This window comes from Crotalus tigris, unplaced genomic scaffold (assembly GCF_016545835.1).
Source record: "Crotalus tigris isolate CLP2741 ecotype Arizona unplaced genomic scaffold, ASM1654583v1 scf7180000017765.3138416, whole genome shotgun sequence".
Classification (NCBI taxonomy): Eukaryota; Metazoa; Chordata; class Lepidosauria; order Squamata; family Viperidae; genus Crotalus; species Crotalus tigris.
The window spans coordinates 1,775,174-1,792,282 of record NW_024096620.1 but is presented as its reverse complement, the minus strand read 5'-3'; the positions used below and the strand labels follow the sequence as shown (position 1 = coordinate 1,792,282).

The window sequence follows — 17,109 nt, the reverse complement described above, 5'->3', positions numbered from 1 at the left end:
AATCAACTCCCAGTCCTTATAACACCCCAATATTTGTAGTCAAGAAAAAATCAGGCAACTGGAGAATTATTCATGATTTACGCCTCATTAATATAATAATTAAACCCATGGGTCCGCTTCAGTGCGGAATGCCCAACCCAAATATGATCCCCAAAGACTATGATTTGGCAATTATTGATTTAAAAGACTGTTTTTTTACCATTCCTCTACACCCTGATGACAAACAACTTTCTTCCTTTTCTTTGCCTCAAACTAACATGTCCCGACCTACTCCTCGCTATCAATGGACTGTTCTTCCCCAAGGCATGCTTAACAGCCCCACCATATGTCAAGCTTTTGTGGACGCTGCCTTGTTGCCTTTTCGCAAATCCTATCCTAACTTTTTGCTTTATCACTATATGGATGACATTCTCCTAGCTGCACCGGGTCCTCCTGGCACAGTACAAACTGTCCTTCCCCAACTCATTCAGCTTTTAGCTTCTTATGGCTTTATTGTCGCCCCGGAAAAAGTTCAGACCCAATCTCCCTTTTTATATCTGGGACACAAAGTCCTAGCCTCTCATTCTGTTCTGGTGCTCCCTGCCATCCACCTTCCTTCTCCTCTCACTTTAGTTGCTTTACAACAAATCTTGGGCACCATAAATTTTGTACGCCCATTTCTTGCACTCACCACTGCCCAATTGGCACCCTTGTTTTTGGCTTTGCGAGGCCACACTTCCCCCTCCTCTGTTGTTGTTCTTAACCCCACTCAAAAACATGTTTTTGCCTTAATTAATAGTGCCCTCTCCACCCGCTGGGTGGACCGAGCCATTCCCAATGAGCCTTTGTCTTTGGCCATATTTAATACTCCCTCTATTCCTACAGCTGCCCTTCTCCAACATCAAAAGGGGAGGGTCTCCATTGTTGAATGGATTCACCTCCCCAATACCCCTCGCAAATCTATCAATCCACTGCCATATATGTTTGCTCTTTTAATTACGAAGGGCCGTTTTCGAGCAAAATGTTTAATTGGATTTGATATTGTTTTTTTATATGTCCCCATGTCTCTTACTATATGGGAACCTTTATTTGCCTCTTCAGATGTATTGCAACTTTCTCTTGCTGACTGGGCAGGATCTGTTTCCTGTCATATTCCCTCTGACCCTCGCTTCCAACTCCTTAATAATGTTTCAATTTCTCTGCATTCTCCCATTTCCTCCTCTCCCATTCCTAACACTGTCACCCTGTATGTTGATGGCAGCAAGACTTATAGTTCATGTGTATGGAAGGAGGGTGAACAATGCCACACAAAAATTACTCCTCCTCAAACTTCTGCTCAGCGTGCTGAACTTGCCGCTACAATATTGGCTTTACAAACTTTTTCTTCTGAACCTTTTAATCTTATTTTAGATAGTCTTTATGTATATAAAGTTCTCACCTCTTTATCTGACTCAAACGTGTCACCCTCATTGGATGACTCCCTCCTCAGTCTATTTCTCACACTCCAATCCCTTCTTCATTCCCGCTCTACTTGTTTTTTTCCTGTTCATATTAGAAGTCACCAACCTTTCCCTGGTATTATCTCTGAAGGCAATGCCAAGGCGGATGCTGCCTCATCGGCCGCCTCGACTCACCAGGACGTCTCTGTCCTTGTTTTATCTCCCATAACCCCATGGGACAGCCATTCATATTTTCATCAAAATAAGAAGGCTTTAATGAAACAATTTTCTTTAACGGCTACGGAGGCTGCGGCTATCATACAACAATGTCCCACCTGCAGCCTCCAAGCACACTCTGTTCCTCAAGGGGTCAACCCAAGAGGGACGCAGAGCTGTCAACTTTGGCAAATGGATGTTATGCAATATTTGCCATTTGCCCCCTGGAAATATTTGCATGTTTCCATTGACACCTATTCATGTTTTATTATGGCCACCCCTCAAAGGGGTGAGTCTGCTAAACATGTTATTAATCATTGTATACGTACCTTTTCTACCCTGGGCAACCCAAAAGAAATTAAAACGGACAACCCTCCTGCTTATACCAGCACCTCCTTTGCACAGTTTTGCTCTCGCTGGTCTATTGTTCATAAATTTGGCATTCCATATAACTCCACTGGTCAAGCGATCGTGGAACGAGCCAATCAGACCGTAAAAAGGGCTCTAGACATGCATGCAAAAAAGAAAGGGGAAAATACCCCCGGCTTGCCTGGGATACAAAACACTCTTAATCTTGTACTTTTTACCTTAAACTTTTTGAATGTTTCTGGCACCCCTGGCTCAACCGCCGCAAGCAGGCATTTTTCTGCTTCTCCCACAGATTCTTCACGCCCCCAGGTATACTATCGACGTTTGCCTGATCCCACCTGGAAAGGGCCTGCCTCCCTCATTACCTGGGGTCGAGGCTATGCTGCAATAGACGACCATGGCAAGATCATTTGGACTCCAGCTCATTGTGTTCGTCCTTATATGGCTCAACGTACACCACCTCAGCCAGGCATATGAGGATCAGGGACTGTGGGCCTTTAATGCTTTTGTACGGGATGCTAGGCGCACTGCTCTTACACTTAACGTCACGAACTGTTGGATTTGCATGCAGATTCCTGGTGACAGTCGTGGTGGCCTTATTTTCCATGCCATCCCGTTCAATGAAACAGGATGGAAGCAGCTGTGGAACATAACTACAGAGACATTGAATATGACATATGCTGTGGGCGCTCGTATAATGGAACCTGCCAGATTTTGTTTTTATAGCACAGGACTATTCCGTACTGCCACTTATTTGGGAAATTATAGTAATTGTCAACAAGTTATTATATGGAATTCAGCAAAGAAATGCAAATCCATCAAAAGCAACCTTACTAAGATAAACAACACTTATCGAAGCAATCAATGGACAAACGTCAGTACCTACATGGCTTGCCTTGACATGGAATCCATAATAACATTTGCTAATGAGTCTCACCAGGGTTATTATGAGTTACCCGATATGTGGCTACTATGTGGCCGTAGAGCCTATCGCCAGGTGCCTAAGGATTGGAAAGGCACCTGTACACTGGGCCTTTTGACCCCTGCTGTATATGCCTTGCCTCATCTCCCTGATGGACGCCTGCGGAACAAACGTGATACTGGTTCCTCGGATCCACCCCTAACATTGGGTGGTAGTTTAGAGACTCAAATCAGCAGAGGGATTCTACCCAATCTAGGAGTTGCCATGAACTATAGGGACCTTCATTTGCTTAACAATTGGACTGTTCATATGTTTAATGAAACAATCAACAGCATTAAAATGATTAATCAAGAAATGGGGGAAATAAGGGAAGTAGTTTTGCGAAATCGGTATGCTTTAGATATTATTTTAGCAGCAAAAGGCGGTGTATGTGCTTTAATTCATTCTCATTGTTGTATGTATATACATGATTTTCAACCTAATATTTCTGCTACAGCAAGGAAAATGGAATTTATGATCCAAAATAATCCCTTACGCAGCGATGGATCAGGCACCGTGGATATCTGGGGTGCCCTTTGGTCCTGGCTACCGGATGGATCCTGGCTACGATCTTTGATTTCTATTATAGTAACCATTTTGATATTAATTGTATTGCTATGTTGTTGCATTCAATGTATTCCCTCCCTCCTGCAAATGTGCAAAAATGTTACGCCCTCCACTAGGAAGGATGCCTTAATCAGTGAATCAAGATGCCTTCTGGAACTGGAAATGAGTAACATTAAAAAAACACAAAACGAGGAGATGTGGAATTAATTGCATAAATATGCCCATAGACATGCTCCCACAAAGTCCTTGAGATAACAAGCGGACTGCTCTAGACACGGAACACATTCATCAGCCATTTGGACAGGGTCTGATAAGAACAAGGGAAGCAGGATGCATGAATCATTACCCACCTGCATAGCCTTGCATCTGGAAAGTATCTGTTATGTGATACATTGTAACCATCCCTATATACGTCTTTTGATTACGCTGTGTGATGTAAAAACTATAGTAACAATAAAATAGGGTGTTGGAGTCAGCTCTGGGCTCCCATCCCGAGATACCTGCGTGCGTGTCTCATTCTCCATGGGAGACCACCACAATGTATATATAGTAGTAACGGGAAAAGAAAAAGTGATATATGTGTGACTTCTCTTTTTTCTTCTCGTATTAGTAGATACGTAGATTTGCTTGTTTGTAGATAATAGAAAAACATGAAAGAGTTATAAGTAGCATACAAGTAGTCCTTGACTTATGACCACATAAGTCTGCTATTAAGTGAGATATTTGTTAAGTGAGTTTTGCCCATTTTATGACATTTTTGGGCACAGTTGTTAAGTGAATCACTGCAGTTAAATTAGTAACAAGGTTGTTAAGTGAATCTAGATTCTCCACTGACTTTGCTTGTCAGAAGGTCACAAAAGGTGAGTGCAGGACACTGCAACCATTGTAAATATGAACCAGTTGCCAAGCATCTGAATTTTGATCATGTGACCATGGGGATGCTTCAATACTAGTAAATATGAAAAACAGTCATAAGTCACTTTTCTCAGTGCCACTGTAACTTTGAGCGGTCACTAAAGGAACTGTTGTAAGTTGACTACTTATATAGCATTGTCTGGGCAGCCAATAAAATCATAGTTTCATAGAGGGGATCTTGCTGGTCTTTTAGTCCAGCCCCCTGCCCAATACAGGAATCCTCAGATTTTCTGTACAAATAGTTATCTAATTCTTGAAAACTTTCTGTGATGGAGTAACCACCACTTCCGTAGGCAGACTGCTCCGTTGCTTAAGAGCTCTTACAGTCAGGAAATTCCTCATTTTAGATTTGGTTCTCTCACTGTAAAGCTTCTACCTACTGATTTTTATCCTACTTTTGGGTGCTTTGGGTCCCGTGAATAAGGCATGACAATTGCACAGTAAAAGCTAGTGTAAAAATACCCAGGGTCATAAGAGGGAAAAAGAGATCCTCCATTATTACTGTACTTTTTGGATCTGTTTGACCAAACTCACCAAATTCTAGAAATTAGAATTCTTTACTAAATTCCTCTTGGACTTGTAGATAATAGCCTTTGGCAGCATGTGCATTGTTTGCTTCAAAGCTCTGTTGATGTATTTGAATAATGCTGCAGAGTGTAAAAGTAAGCATAACTGATGGTTTCCTTGGGCTCTGTGTGCCTCTGATGGAATCTTTGCTCAGCTTTGCTGAACATAAATCAATAATAATGCTGTTATGTGTTATAATCCTGAAACTATTATTTCTCTTTAGCCTTTCCCTGTCCTTAATCTTGTTTTTTCCCCTCCATTAAGAGTGATTGTGACATTATAGAAATCACATCTAAGGCTAATCGGATTGTTTTTTAAACTCAGGACATAATCGGAGTGGGAATTAAGTTACAGGTTGAGGGAAAAAAAGAAGTTAGTCAGAAACACAATTCTTCGTAGCTAAAGTAATGCTGCTTGTCTATATAGTCACAGTTAAACCATATGTGATTGGAGGAGTGTGGAGAAAATGTAATCACTCTGAGTCGACAGTGAGTCATCGGCTCATAATCAGTCAATTCACCAATCAATCAAGAGAAAGTAATGTGTATTGAGAAGGATTATATTTCAGAAGCTAGCTTCAATTAGTTCATAAAAAGATGATTGATGAAAGTTGTACTCACATTTATATTCAGGCCAATCTAAATTGTTCTTCTGAGATTAATGTGCAAATTGGAGGTTGGTTGTTCTTCAGATTATACTTGTCTGTGAATTTTGCAGTTGTGCAAATGATTCATTGGAAAGCAACAGCGGATGCTATAATCACTGTCCCCTTTATGATGTTTCAATTTTTTTATTTCCTACCATTTATTATGTGAAAATAATTTAATGAATGAATTAATTAATAGTACTATGAATAATAATAACAACCATTGGGAGCCAATATTGACCAGTTTCAGAAACTGGATTAAATAGAAGGTAAGTAAATTGTATTTGTAAAGATAGGACTGAGCAGTTTTGGGGACACCAAAGACTGCAATTCAATCTCCTAAGTTCCTAGATGACGTTCTTGCAATCCTTTTGTAAATCACTGGCCGAGCCATGGTATTCCTCGACCTAAGAAAAGTTGTACACCCCTATCATAGCTGTGAAAGCAAATTGTTTTTAGTTTTATAGGGGCTGAGCAGTATTTAAATATGAGCTGCAGAAAAAAATATCAAATTGTCCTTTAAAATCAAGTGTTTTGATAATGTATTTACTCTATTGTATATTTGCTTACCTTTTCCCAATATAATCAGGCTATTATCAAGGAATTCTTTCGATCGCATCAAAACTCTTTCCTCCTTTCTCACTCTAGATGCCAATCAATATTTGACTGGAGGTAAATGGAGGTTAAAAAAATATTATTTTTTTCTTGGTTCCCAACACTGATATCTTCTCTTTTTACTTCCTAACCAGTAATCATCATGTCAGACAAGAGTGACTTAAAAGCAGAACTGGAACGTAAAAAACAGAGATTGGCTCAAATAAGAGAGGAAAAGAAACGGAAAGAAGAAGAAAGGAAAAAGAAAGAGGTGTGTGTGATGTCTGTTAAGGTATTGTTCCTACTTTTTATTTATGCCTCTTTTGAATTTATATTTTTTCATAACAGCAAATAGAAAAGAAATACAATCCGGTACAATGTCAATCTTTGATGCTCTCTATCCATCTTATATTTTGTGTTCCTCGTCTTGTAATTCTCTGAACTTTAATAAGCATATTTATTTCCTTTTTAGTCCATAACTTGTATCCATCCCCAAAGTATGTAGATTTCTTGCTGAGAATTGCCACGAGAGAGCCAGTGTAAGGGGTTGAAGCTGGCAAAACAGGATTCAAGCTAGACAAAATGATTATGCAAATGTTAAATGTTCCCATTTTCAAGATGGGAAGAATATAACCACATTTCTGTTTGCTTGAAAAGGTGAGACCAAAAGGCTTGGCCCTTATAGGGCATGATATTGGTGATCTGAAATAAAATGGACTTCTGTATATATCTGGCTTCTATCTTACCTGTCTGAAACAAGTGATCTTAGTTGTGGCTTTCTGTGAACTTCTCCTCTAAGTAAGGTTAAGAGTTTAGATATATCACCATACCTAGTATGAAGCCTAACAATGGCCAGTTTTAATTTGGTTGAGGGCCTATTGGTTTTTCTTTCATTACTTAATATTTTGAATCACAGTTTGCAGACCTATAATTCAGAAGTGTCTAGCTTCTTTATCTTGCTTTTGGGGGCCTGATTAAACAGGGAAATAAGGCTGGCATTGTTTGTAATTGGTGTATAAATGCAAAATGCTGTTGATAGATTTCAAAATAGTTGTGGCTTGAAATTGAATTGTTTATTTGTGAAAACATAATTTATCTATCTGTCCATCCATCCATCCAACCATCATCTATCTATCTGTCTGTCTGTCTGTCTGTTTATCTATCCAAAGCATATTTAAAAATTCAGTTGCAGTCTGTGTCTCCCTCTCTCATTTTATTGCTGGCTAGTTTGGTTGCTAAGGTAGCAAATTTGCATTTACTGTTCTTCAGCAAAATAAATGATAATTACTGTTGCATTGTTGGCCTCCTGACTTTAGGATACTGGCTTGTTCTTTTAATTTGATATATTATTTGGTATATCCTTGAGAATGTGCATGGGAATTTTTAATTAAGGAATTTATGCTCCTCTCTTTTTAATTCAATCACAGTGCAAAATAGAGATGAGAACTGACAGTGAAATCCATTTTCAGACAAACTCGGGAAAGCATTAAATGTTGGTATTTCTCCTTTTGTCAACAATAGCTGCAGTATAAAATACCTGTTATCATTTGGGTATCTTAATGGAATTAATTATATACATATTTTACAGTTCCCTAAATATTTGAATAACTTAAAATACAGACTAGCCTTTTCAAAAGCCCGATTAAATGTATTGTTATCACCTAAGCCAGTGGTTCTCAACCTGTGGGTCGGGACCCCATTTGGGGTCGAACGACCATTTCACGGGGGTCGCCAAACCATGCTGTCTGCCATTTTTTTCCCTTTTCCCTAGCTGTCCTACTCCCTCTTATTGGTGGCCACACCCACTTGGGAGTCACCACAACATGGGGAACTGTATTATGGGGTCACAGCATTAGAAAGGTTGAGAACCACTGACCTAAGCAATGCGGTAGATTTCAAAAAATGCTTATCTCTCATAGACTTTGTATCTGTTATGGTACTGATCCCGAAATGGTGGATGTTTTATTACAGTGTGAATTTTATGAGAGTCTTAGGTGGGACGTTAAATCAGGATGCTTCTGAGTATGTAAGCATTTTACCAGCAGATAAAAATCCCAAGATTACACATCCATGTACGTGGTTGTCTCTTTCATACATTAACACAGACATCATACACGATGTTTGTATGATAAGGCAATGACTGTTTCATCATTTAAAGAACCTTCTAGTCTCACCCAACATGATTGTTGCAAGTGATACAAAGCTTGATTTAATTAATGCATAATAGGCACACAATGATTGGATGATCTAGAAGATACTACACCACCTGCCCACTTGCTATGCTGTTAAAGTCTGGGCGGAGAAACATCCAAAACTATTTCTGCTCCATGTGTTGCATGCAGAACTGATCTAGATTTGGCCAGAGCTCCAACACACGGTTGAACGGTTTCTGACATGCAACAGATATTTCTTACTTAGGAAAATACTAATCTCATTTTTTTCTAGCTACACAACAGCAATAGCAGTGCAAAAGATTAAAATTACCATCTTAAAATACACATAAAATCTAGACTGATTTGGTACCTGATTTGGTATTCTGTTGGCTTTGGAATTGTGTGATTATGTTAAAACAGCAATAAAAAGACTTGTTGGCAGAGCAAACTAGCCAAGATTGTCCACCAGATTTTTACTTTTTCAGAGGCCAATTGAAAGTTGGGGAAAAGGGGCCAAATTTACTTCTGAGAGTTTAAAGAAACTGAAGGTACTCATATATAAAATATGTGTTTTATGGGAAATTAAAAGATATTAATTTAGAAATGGTTGTTCTCTTTGCAGTGCATTAAGTGCACACATGCAATTAAAGTGCCTTATTTTTCCTTTAAAAACAATATATTGTTACTGAGGTAGAAATTAGGATGAGCATCTTTTTTGCTTACTCTGCAGTTTTGTTGAAAGCCCCACCACTTAACCTGCTACCTGTCCTGGGAGAGAAGCTGCTGCATGTCTGTGAATCATTCTACTTATTTGAATTCTCTGCATAATTCTTCATTATTGTTAATTCAGGCGGATTCTCAGCAGAAGAAGGAACCACCCCCGGAAGATTCTGATTTGGATCGCAAGAGAAGAGAAACTGAAGCTTTACTGCAAAGCATTGGGATTTCCCCAGAACCTCCTCTAGGTACTCTAGTAAATCCATTAATATTTTTCAGTTTCTGTAACATTCATGCATTATCAGTGCATGCTTTGCTTTTATTGTCTTGGTGTGTCTGTGATGAGATATATGTGGATTATACATCATGTAATACATGATTGTATGGCTAGTTGATAGCAATTCTCATTCCCTTCTTTGCTGAATGTCAGTTTTGTATGCCAGCATAGTTATCATTCATATGCCACAGCTACACCATTAATAGCTTGTGTTCCATCCTTCTTGGTCTAGGTTTTGAGTTATTTATAATAGTTGCCACTTTCAAGATAGATTTACTTATTGCACCCAATAATAAAAATGTACATACATAAATAATAAAATAAAAACAACTTTATTAGTTGGTTCACTTGGATTTTTGTTCAGTATTTTCCCCTCTTCATTTTTGACTGTTCTTTAGGAAGATAGAAACAGTGCTGTAGCAGTGTGCCACAAGCTGTGCCATTTTTGTGTGTGCCTGCAACATCCAGTGCCCAAACAGAAATGAATAGGGTTGTGTTATGATGCTGCAACATTGGTTTTATCATTTTGCCCCTTGGAAATCACTGGGCACAATCTAAAAAAAGTCTTGATCCTTCCACAGGCTTTAAAGCAGTGTATCTCAAATGCTGCAACTTTAAGATATATGGACTTCAGCTCTCAGAATACGCCATGCTATGTGGGGCACTCTGAAGTCCCCACACCTTAAAGTTGCCAAGCTTGAGAAATACTGTTTTAAAGCCATCACTTCCTTGATGTGATTTTTGCAAATCAGAACTCATCTTCTACTAGCATGGTTAATAGCTAGCACCAAGAAGCAGAATTGGTGGATAATGACCCATTTTCATTATCCCTTCACAATCTGTTTTCATTACAAGTCAATTCCTTTGGTATATTTCCCCCAGCTTATTCTGATAACAACTCATGGTGGGAATATGTGTAAGATTTTGGAATTCAAACTGTGGCCAGGCTGCTTCATTGGTGTCTCTGCCAGCATATGTGAATGGTTTAGCAAAATGAGTTAAATCAGAGAAAATACAGATAGTCCTCAGCTTATAACCATAATTGAACCTGAATTAAGATTGTAAGTCATGCTGGTCGTTAAGTGGATTACTATATGACTATACGATTTTAGACCTTGTTTTGCTGTGTTCATTAAGTGAACATGGCAATCATTGAGCAAACTCATTTTAAATAATGGGCGGGTTTTTTTGCCAAAAGTAAACACTGGTTTCCGTCAAAAAATGTCATAAATTTGAGTCATGTGACTGCTAGGTGCTGCAAACAGCTGTAAATGTGATCTGGTTGCAAACATCCAAAATGCAGTCATGTGACTGGAGGACACCCATTGGAACTTCAAAATGGGGCTGTAAGTACCTTCTTTTTGAAGGAGTTGTTATAACTTTGAATGGTTGTAAGTCAAGGACTACCTGTATACATTTAAACACAAAGTTGAAATAGCCATTGTCAAAAGTTATATTTTTGACTGTAACTGTGTGAAGATTAGCTCTAATTGGCCTTTTTTGTCTTGATTTTAATCCTTCACTGCCAAATTAAATGTGGTAGTTCATCTTTAATTTACATATTGAAATAAAAAAGTTCCCTACCTTTCAGCCTAGAGATTTATTGAACTAAATCATGGAAAACAATCCTATGAGCAAGATGTTTAATATTGTACACCAGGGAAAACCTGGTCAGTTGCTTCCTTCCCAATTAGATTAGTTTTGGAATTCTAATTCAAGTTCTTAAAAATAGTTAAGTTTATAATTCTATTCAAATACTGATTTATATTCATGTTGATCATCCACAGCAGGTGGCAGCATCTAACTGACCTTGGCAGTTATGAAATAGTTATGAATCTGATTGATTCTGAGATGGGAGATCATCAGCAAATTCAAAAGCTTAAATTAGATTGAGAATCAAGAAACAAAGCCAACATCACACCATCCTGGAAGAAAACTACTTGTGTATTCTTGCCAAGCAAACTATCAAATTCAAATAAAAAAATGTACATATATAATTATATATATATAATTTAAAAGAAATTGGTTAGTTACAGAGTCAAGCAAGAGAACTTTAATAAATGCTGATTGCATTTTAGAACATCTGCTGGGCTGACTTGGAGGTATGGGGAAGGGATGTGGGGAGGGGATGACTACTTGTCCACACTAACTTCACAAGCCAGAAATGGGAATTATAACATCATGAAGCTCTAGTAGTCCCTCTGTAATCCCCTTAGTTTTTTCCCAGGAAATCTGAGATTTTTGTAAAGCATAAAGAGTAATATTTTTATTATGCTGGCAGAAAAATGCGAAAGATGTTCAAGGAGGCTTAAAAGAAAAAGAAAAAAAAACTTCACTATGAATTCACATCTGCTGGAATTATTTATTGTAAACAACCAATTTGAGCAGAAAATTATGGACTATTACACTAATAAATATTAGTGATTGTAAAAACCCAGGAAGTCATTCTGTTTTGCAAATATTCAAATAAATGTCCAAAATATCTTTTCTTTCTTAATTATACTTATTCTTGTTTTCACGATTTCAAGATTTCAAAATTGCAAGGCTTTTTTTTTAGTTTTTTGCTCAGAATTGTCCATTATAATTTTATTTTTAGGTAACATTTAACAACAAAAACATTTAAGCCCTAACTTTGGTAAAACAAAATTATTAAAAAAAATTCTAACTTCCTACCCATGTTGAAAAATCAGTTCTACTTGGAGTCAACCTTGACTTTTAATTTTTTAATATAAAAAAATGGGTGCTGATATTAACACAGTACATGGGCCAGTTTAAACCTCCCTAAAATTTATTTAGAACTGACTAATTTCTTTCCTTTGTCCTCCTGTTTTCACCATTTAAAATCTTCCTGCATGTGGAATCATTTTTTAATTTGGATCCCGGTTTATAATTTTCTTGACGGTGCTCTACATCAATGCAATCATTGCATGTTTTAACATGGGATACCTGTTATTTTCATTATTTAGTCCCAACCCCTATGTCTCCCTCTCCGAAATCAGTGAGCACCCCCAGTGAAGCTGGAAGTCAAGATTCGGGAGACTTAGGACCTATAGGAAGGTAAGATGAAATGCTCACTGTATGTGCTGTTTACTTCCCTTGAGGATATTTTTTTATGGAAATATATGTCTGTAGTGTAAGACTGAATACTCTGTTTTAGACAGCATAGGCAGCAAAATTAAATTATATCAGAATGATAACTCGCGGTTGTTATTATCACGATGCAAGTCTATAAGATGGTTCTTGACGTAGGACTTTAATGGAGCTTATCCATTATGGTAATAAGTTGTGATGGTTGTAAAATGAGTCATCTGACCAGACCCATTTTTATGACCTTTTTTGTGGTGGTCATTAAATGAACACTGCAATTGTTTAAGGAATGTTGCAGTTGTTAAAAGGAACCCATTATTCACTGTGGAACATTTTGCAAAAACTGGAAGTAAATTCCCATTTTCGACTAAATTGTCATGTGACCTTAGGACCCTGCAAAAAAATCATACATGCAGGCCAGTTGCCAAGCACTCAAAATGCAGCCACATGATCCCATGGGTGCAGTTGGAAATTTGGAACTGGGGGAAAGGTTTGTTACAATTTCAAATAATCACTAAGCAACCGGTCATAAGTCAATGACAACTTATAAGCTGCATTTTTATGACATGTCACAGTAAACATTTCATCACTTGTTCCCCGTCTTGCCTTCCCTCCTCCACTTGGGATATCCATGTTGCAGAGAAAAAAATCCTGTGTTAGAAGGATTATCAGAGGAGTTTCCTTTCATTGAAGATCTTTATTTTGATACTGACTTGGGGCATGAAGACTGCTGGCTATTTAATTATGATTGTTGAAAAAGCCACCATTGCATGGATTTATACAACATACTAAGCCAAAACCAAGCAAACCATATTGTGGCTTAGCATGATGTGTGAATGCTTCTTGGTTTTAGAAGAACAATATTCTCATCCGTTGTGTTTTAACAGTTTTAAGAAAAATATGGAATAAAAAGTAGTAGCACTCATTCACTGTGTTTTCTAACACAGATGTCCTTTGTATGCATGCATCTTTTAACTGATATAGCTGTTAATACATTGCCTTTTAATTATTAATTTTAAAATAAAAATTGTCCTGCTTTTATTCTTTGACATGAGATTCCTAGGATGCAATAAATTTCCCCAGTACTAAACCTTTTGAAACATAACTTTAGAATTACTTTTTAAGCATAACTTTCACTGATTATCTTCTTTTCAGATAAATTTTGGGGCAGATTTTTTGTTTACGGAAACATGCATGATAGTGATGGTTAATTTTATTTTCATATTGCTCTTCTTCCTGAAAAGCCAGCAGGTTAATGTTATAGGTCATGCTGCTGAAAAGGCCACTCAAATCTGGCTCATAACCATTCAGAGGATGGTCTTCTTTTGAAGAGTTATTAAAAAAAACAGTGCTTTTTAGAGATATACTCTTAAGAATAGCTGTCCAATCAATGCAACACGGGGTGAGGTATCATCAGTACGCGGATGATACCCAATTGTATATCTCCACCCGGTGTCCTTTCAGTGAAGCAGTCGACGTGATGTGCCGGTGCCTGGAAGATGTGAGGTCTGGATGGGGGTGAACAGGCTTAGACTCAACCCTGACAAGACCGAGTGGCTCTGGGTCTTGCCTCCCAAAGGTCAACTGGATGGTCCATCATTAGTGCTGGGGGGGGGGTAAATTTACCTCCCTCAGTGCAGGAATGCAACTTGGGTGTCTTCCTGGACTCACAGCTAAATTTGGAACAACATCTATCGGCTGTGGCCAGGGGGACCTTTGCCCAGGTTCCCCTGGTGCACCAGTTGCGGCCTTATTTGGACCGGGAGGCTTTACTCACGGTCACTCATGCCCTTGTCACCTCAAGACTGGATTACTGTAATGCGCTCTACATGGGGCTACCCTTTAAGAGTGTTCGGAGGCTGCAGTTAGTTCAGAATGCAGCCGCGAGAGCGATTGTGAGCGCGCCAGGGTACGCCCACGTGTCACCTATCCTCCGCAAGCTGCACTGGCTTCCTGTGGGTCTCTGGATGCAATTCAAGGTGTTGGTTATCACCTTTAAAGCCCTTCATGGCATAGGGCCAGGTTATTTACAGGACCGCATACTGCTACACAGTTCCCAGAGACCGGTGAGGTCCCACAGATTGGGCCTCCTTCAGGTCCCATCGGCCAGACAATGTCGGCTGGTGGGCCCTCGGAGAAGGGCCTTTTCTGTGGTGGCTCCAACCTGGTGGAATCAACTTCCCCCCGAGGTTCGAACTACTCCCACCTTGCCGACCTTTAAGAAAGCCATTAAAACTATCCTGTTCCGGCAGGCCTGGGGCTGATGTCCCGGGGGGGGGGCGGGATATGATTGGACACGCTGTATGAATGTATTTATTTTATTGTTTTATTGTCATATTATTGTTTTAATTTTGTACGCCGCCCTGAGTCCCTTGGGATTGGGCAGCATATAAATTTTAGAAATAAATAAATAAATAAATAAATGTAGGGTCTACAATGTAACACATTGGCAGGTAATCAAATTTTCTTTAAAAGGCTTGTATAAAAAATTAGTTCTGCTATTTTGTCTTTAATATAGCAAATACCTGAAGAAAAGCAACAATACTTTTGAGCACTTGTTGTGGTTTGCATAATGCAGTCTGACTCTGCATGTAGATCTTGTTCACCTTTTTAGGGGCTAACATCTAGTTATTTCTCTATGATAGGGATGGGCAACCATAATCCACATGTTGTGTATTGGGAAGTCCTATGAGCCTAACAGCATGTCTTGAGCAGCTTAAGTTTTTGTCATAGTGTTGTGGGTTATGGCTTATCTTAAGGTATAAACTGGCATTATCCTCTTATTTTTCTTAATAGAGAAGTTTAGTAGATATGGAATTTTTAAGATAAAAAAATGGATGCCTTAAGCCTCTTGTACTATTTTGAATTATTCTCAAAACTGGACTGAAATTTTCTTGTGCAAATTCCAGTGACATTATGAATTCACTGCCCACATCCCCTTTCTACAAGGTGTTTCTCAAGATACCTTTTAGGCTATATCAGAATGTTCTGTGGTCTTCCATCAGATCTTCGGCATTATTTTGAGGGCTATGGCTTTCCATAAAGTATAAATAACATTGCCATTAAGTTCCCATTCCTGACAGAGAACATTTTGCCATTGATCCCTATAAGTTGTTTCTTTAGGGTGGTGCTGTCCAAAACAATTTTTTCCACTTCTGCCCTAGAATGTCATTAAGCTATTTGATAAATCAGAAGTGGTAGCAGAAATTAACATGTCATTATCCTCTCTGTGATTAGACAAATGAAAGCCACCTCAGATAAACTGGCAGGTTTGCAGGCAAGAGTGGGAGACCACTTGGTCTCCATATTGAATGCCAGGGTGCTGGGCTTGTGATGTGGGAGGCAATGAAAGGAACAGGGATAGAATGATAACGTTAGACAGTGTAGGAATATCAAGGCTGTTAGCTGATATTACTTGTAAGGAGGATCTGGTTGTAAATGGACTTGCATTACAATGAAAAGACACTTGTACATTTTCCATCTAACTTTGGATTTCCTAAACTTTTATTCACTGTGGTCTGTTTGAAAGTCAAGTTTTCACCTGACCAATTCAATGCAACACAACCTTTAATGACAATATGGGTATGACAGTTGTGGTTTTGCTCGTTTTTTTTCTCTCTTATATAGGGTTGGAAATGTATATCATGAGGCTAGTGTGCTTCTGAGGCATTCTTTTTGGGCAACCTAGATACAAATTATCTCTAATAGAAAATGATCTTTTGTTTTTATAACCTTTGATTTAATTAATATATACTTGATATGCATTTTTTATTTCAGTTTTAGAACACTTGTAGAACTTTCTTCACAAAAGAGACAGACATATAGGCAGGGTTGGTATTATTTCAGTTTGCAAACTTAGATAATGAAATTCAAAGATATAAAATTTAAAGTAAGCTATTTTCTATTTCTGAGTAAAAAGTCAAATGGCAGTCAAGATTTCAATTTCTTCTGCTGTTTAGATATTTTTCATAATCAGTATTCTGTACTTTTCATCATGTTCCCTAGATTCAAAATAAATAAAAGTACTTCTTAAGGCAGAACAACTGTAAAAATAAAACTACTTCTAGTAATTAAAAACAATCAGACAGTATCATTGAATCAGTAATAATAATTACTATTTTGATTTGTTTCCAGGAAAATCTCTGTGGTTCTTCTGAAAGTTTAACTATGGGTATTATCCATCTGAAAGATTAACATCCCTCCCCTCCCCCCATTTTACAGCATTAAATGTGTGTTACCCACAGTTTTCACTTACAGGTAGTCCTTGACATGCCAATTTGTTTAGTGACTGTTCAGAGTTACAACCTCATGAAAAAAGTGACCTATGATTGTTGTTCACACGACTGTTGCAGCACCCTCATGGTCACCTGATCAAAATTCAGGCACTTGGCGACTGAATCATATTTATGACAATTGCAGTATCCTGGGATCATGGGATCATCTTCTGGCAAACAAAGTCGATGGGGAAACCAAATTCATTTACCAACCATGTTACCAAGTTAACAACTACAGTGATTAACAATGGTGGCAAGAAAGGTTATAAAACTCCTTTAACAACAGTCTCACTTAGCAACATAAATTTTGGGTTCAGTTGTGGTCGTAGGTTAAGGACTACCTGTAGT

The 17,109-nt window shown here is 38.3% G+C and overlaps 1 protein-coding gene across 9 annotated transcripts in view; it reads left to right on the top strand.

Annotated features, from left to right (window-relative positions):
• The window catches only part of DYNC1I1 (dynein cytoplasmic 1 intermediate chain 1), a 252,049-nt gene that overhangs the window by 7,702 nt on the left and 227,238 nt on the right, over positions 1–17,109 (top strand). For 3 of the 9 annotated variants that reach the window (XR_005556459.1, XM_039341466.1, XM_039341462.1), the window contains exons 2-4: positions 6,409–6,545; positions 9,257–9,371; positions 12,367–12,457. Coding sequence is in view for 8 of the 9 variants with exons in the window: in XM_039341466.1 (XP_039197400.1) it covers positions 6,417–6,545; positions 9,257–9,371; positions 12,367–12,457 (335 nt within the window). In the remaining variant the exon portion in view is untranslated. The remainder of the gene's footprint in view (positions 1–6,408; positions 6,546–9,256; positions 9,372–12,366; positions 12,458–17,109) is intronic. The other 6 variants (XM_039341469.1, XM_039341465.1, XM_039341467.1 and 3 more) reach the window with 3 other exon arrangements.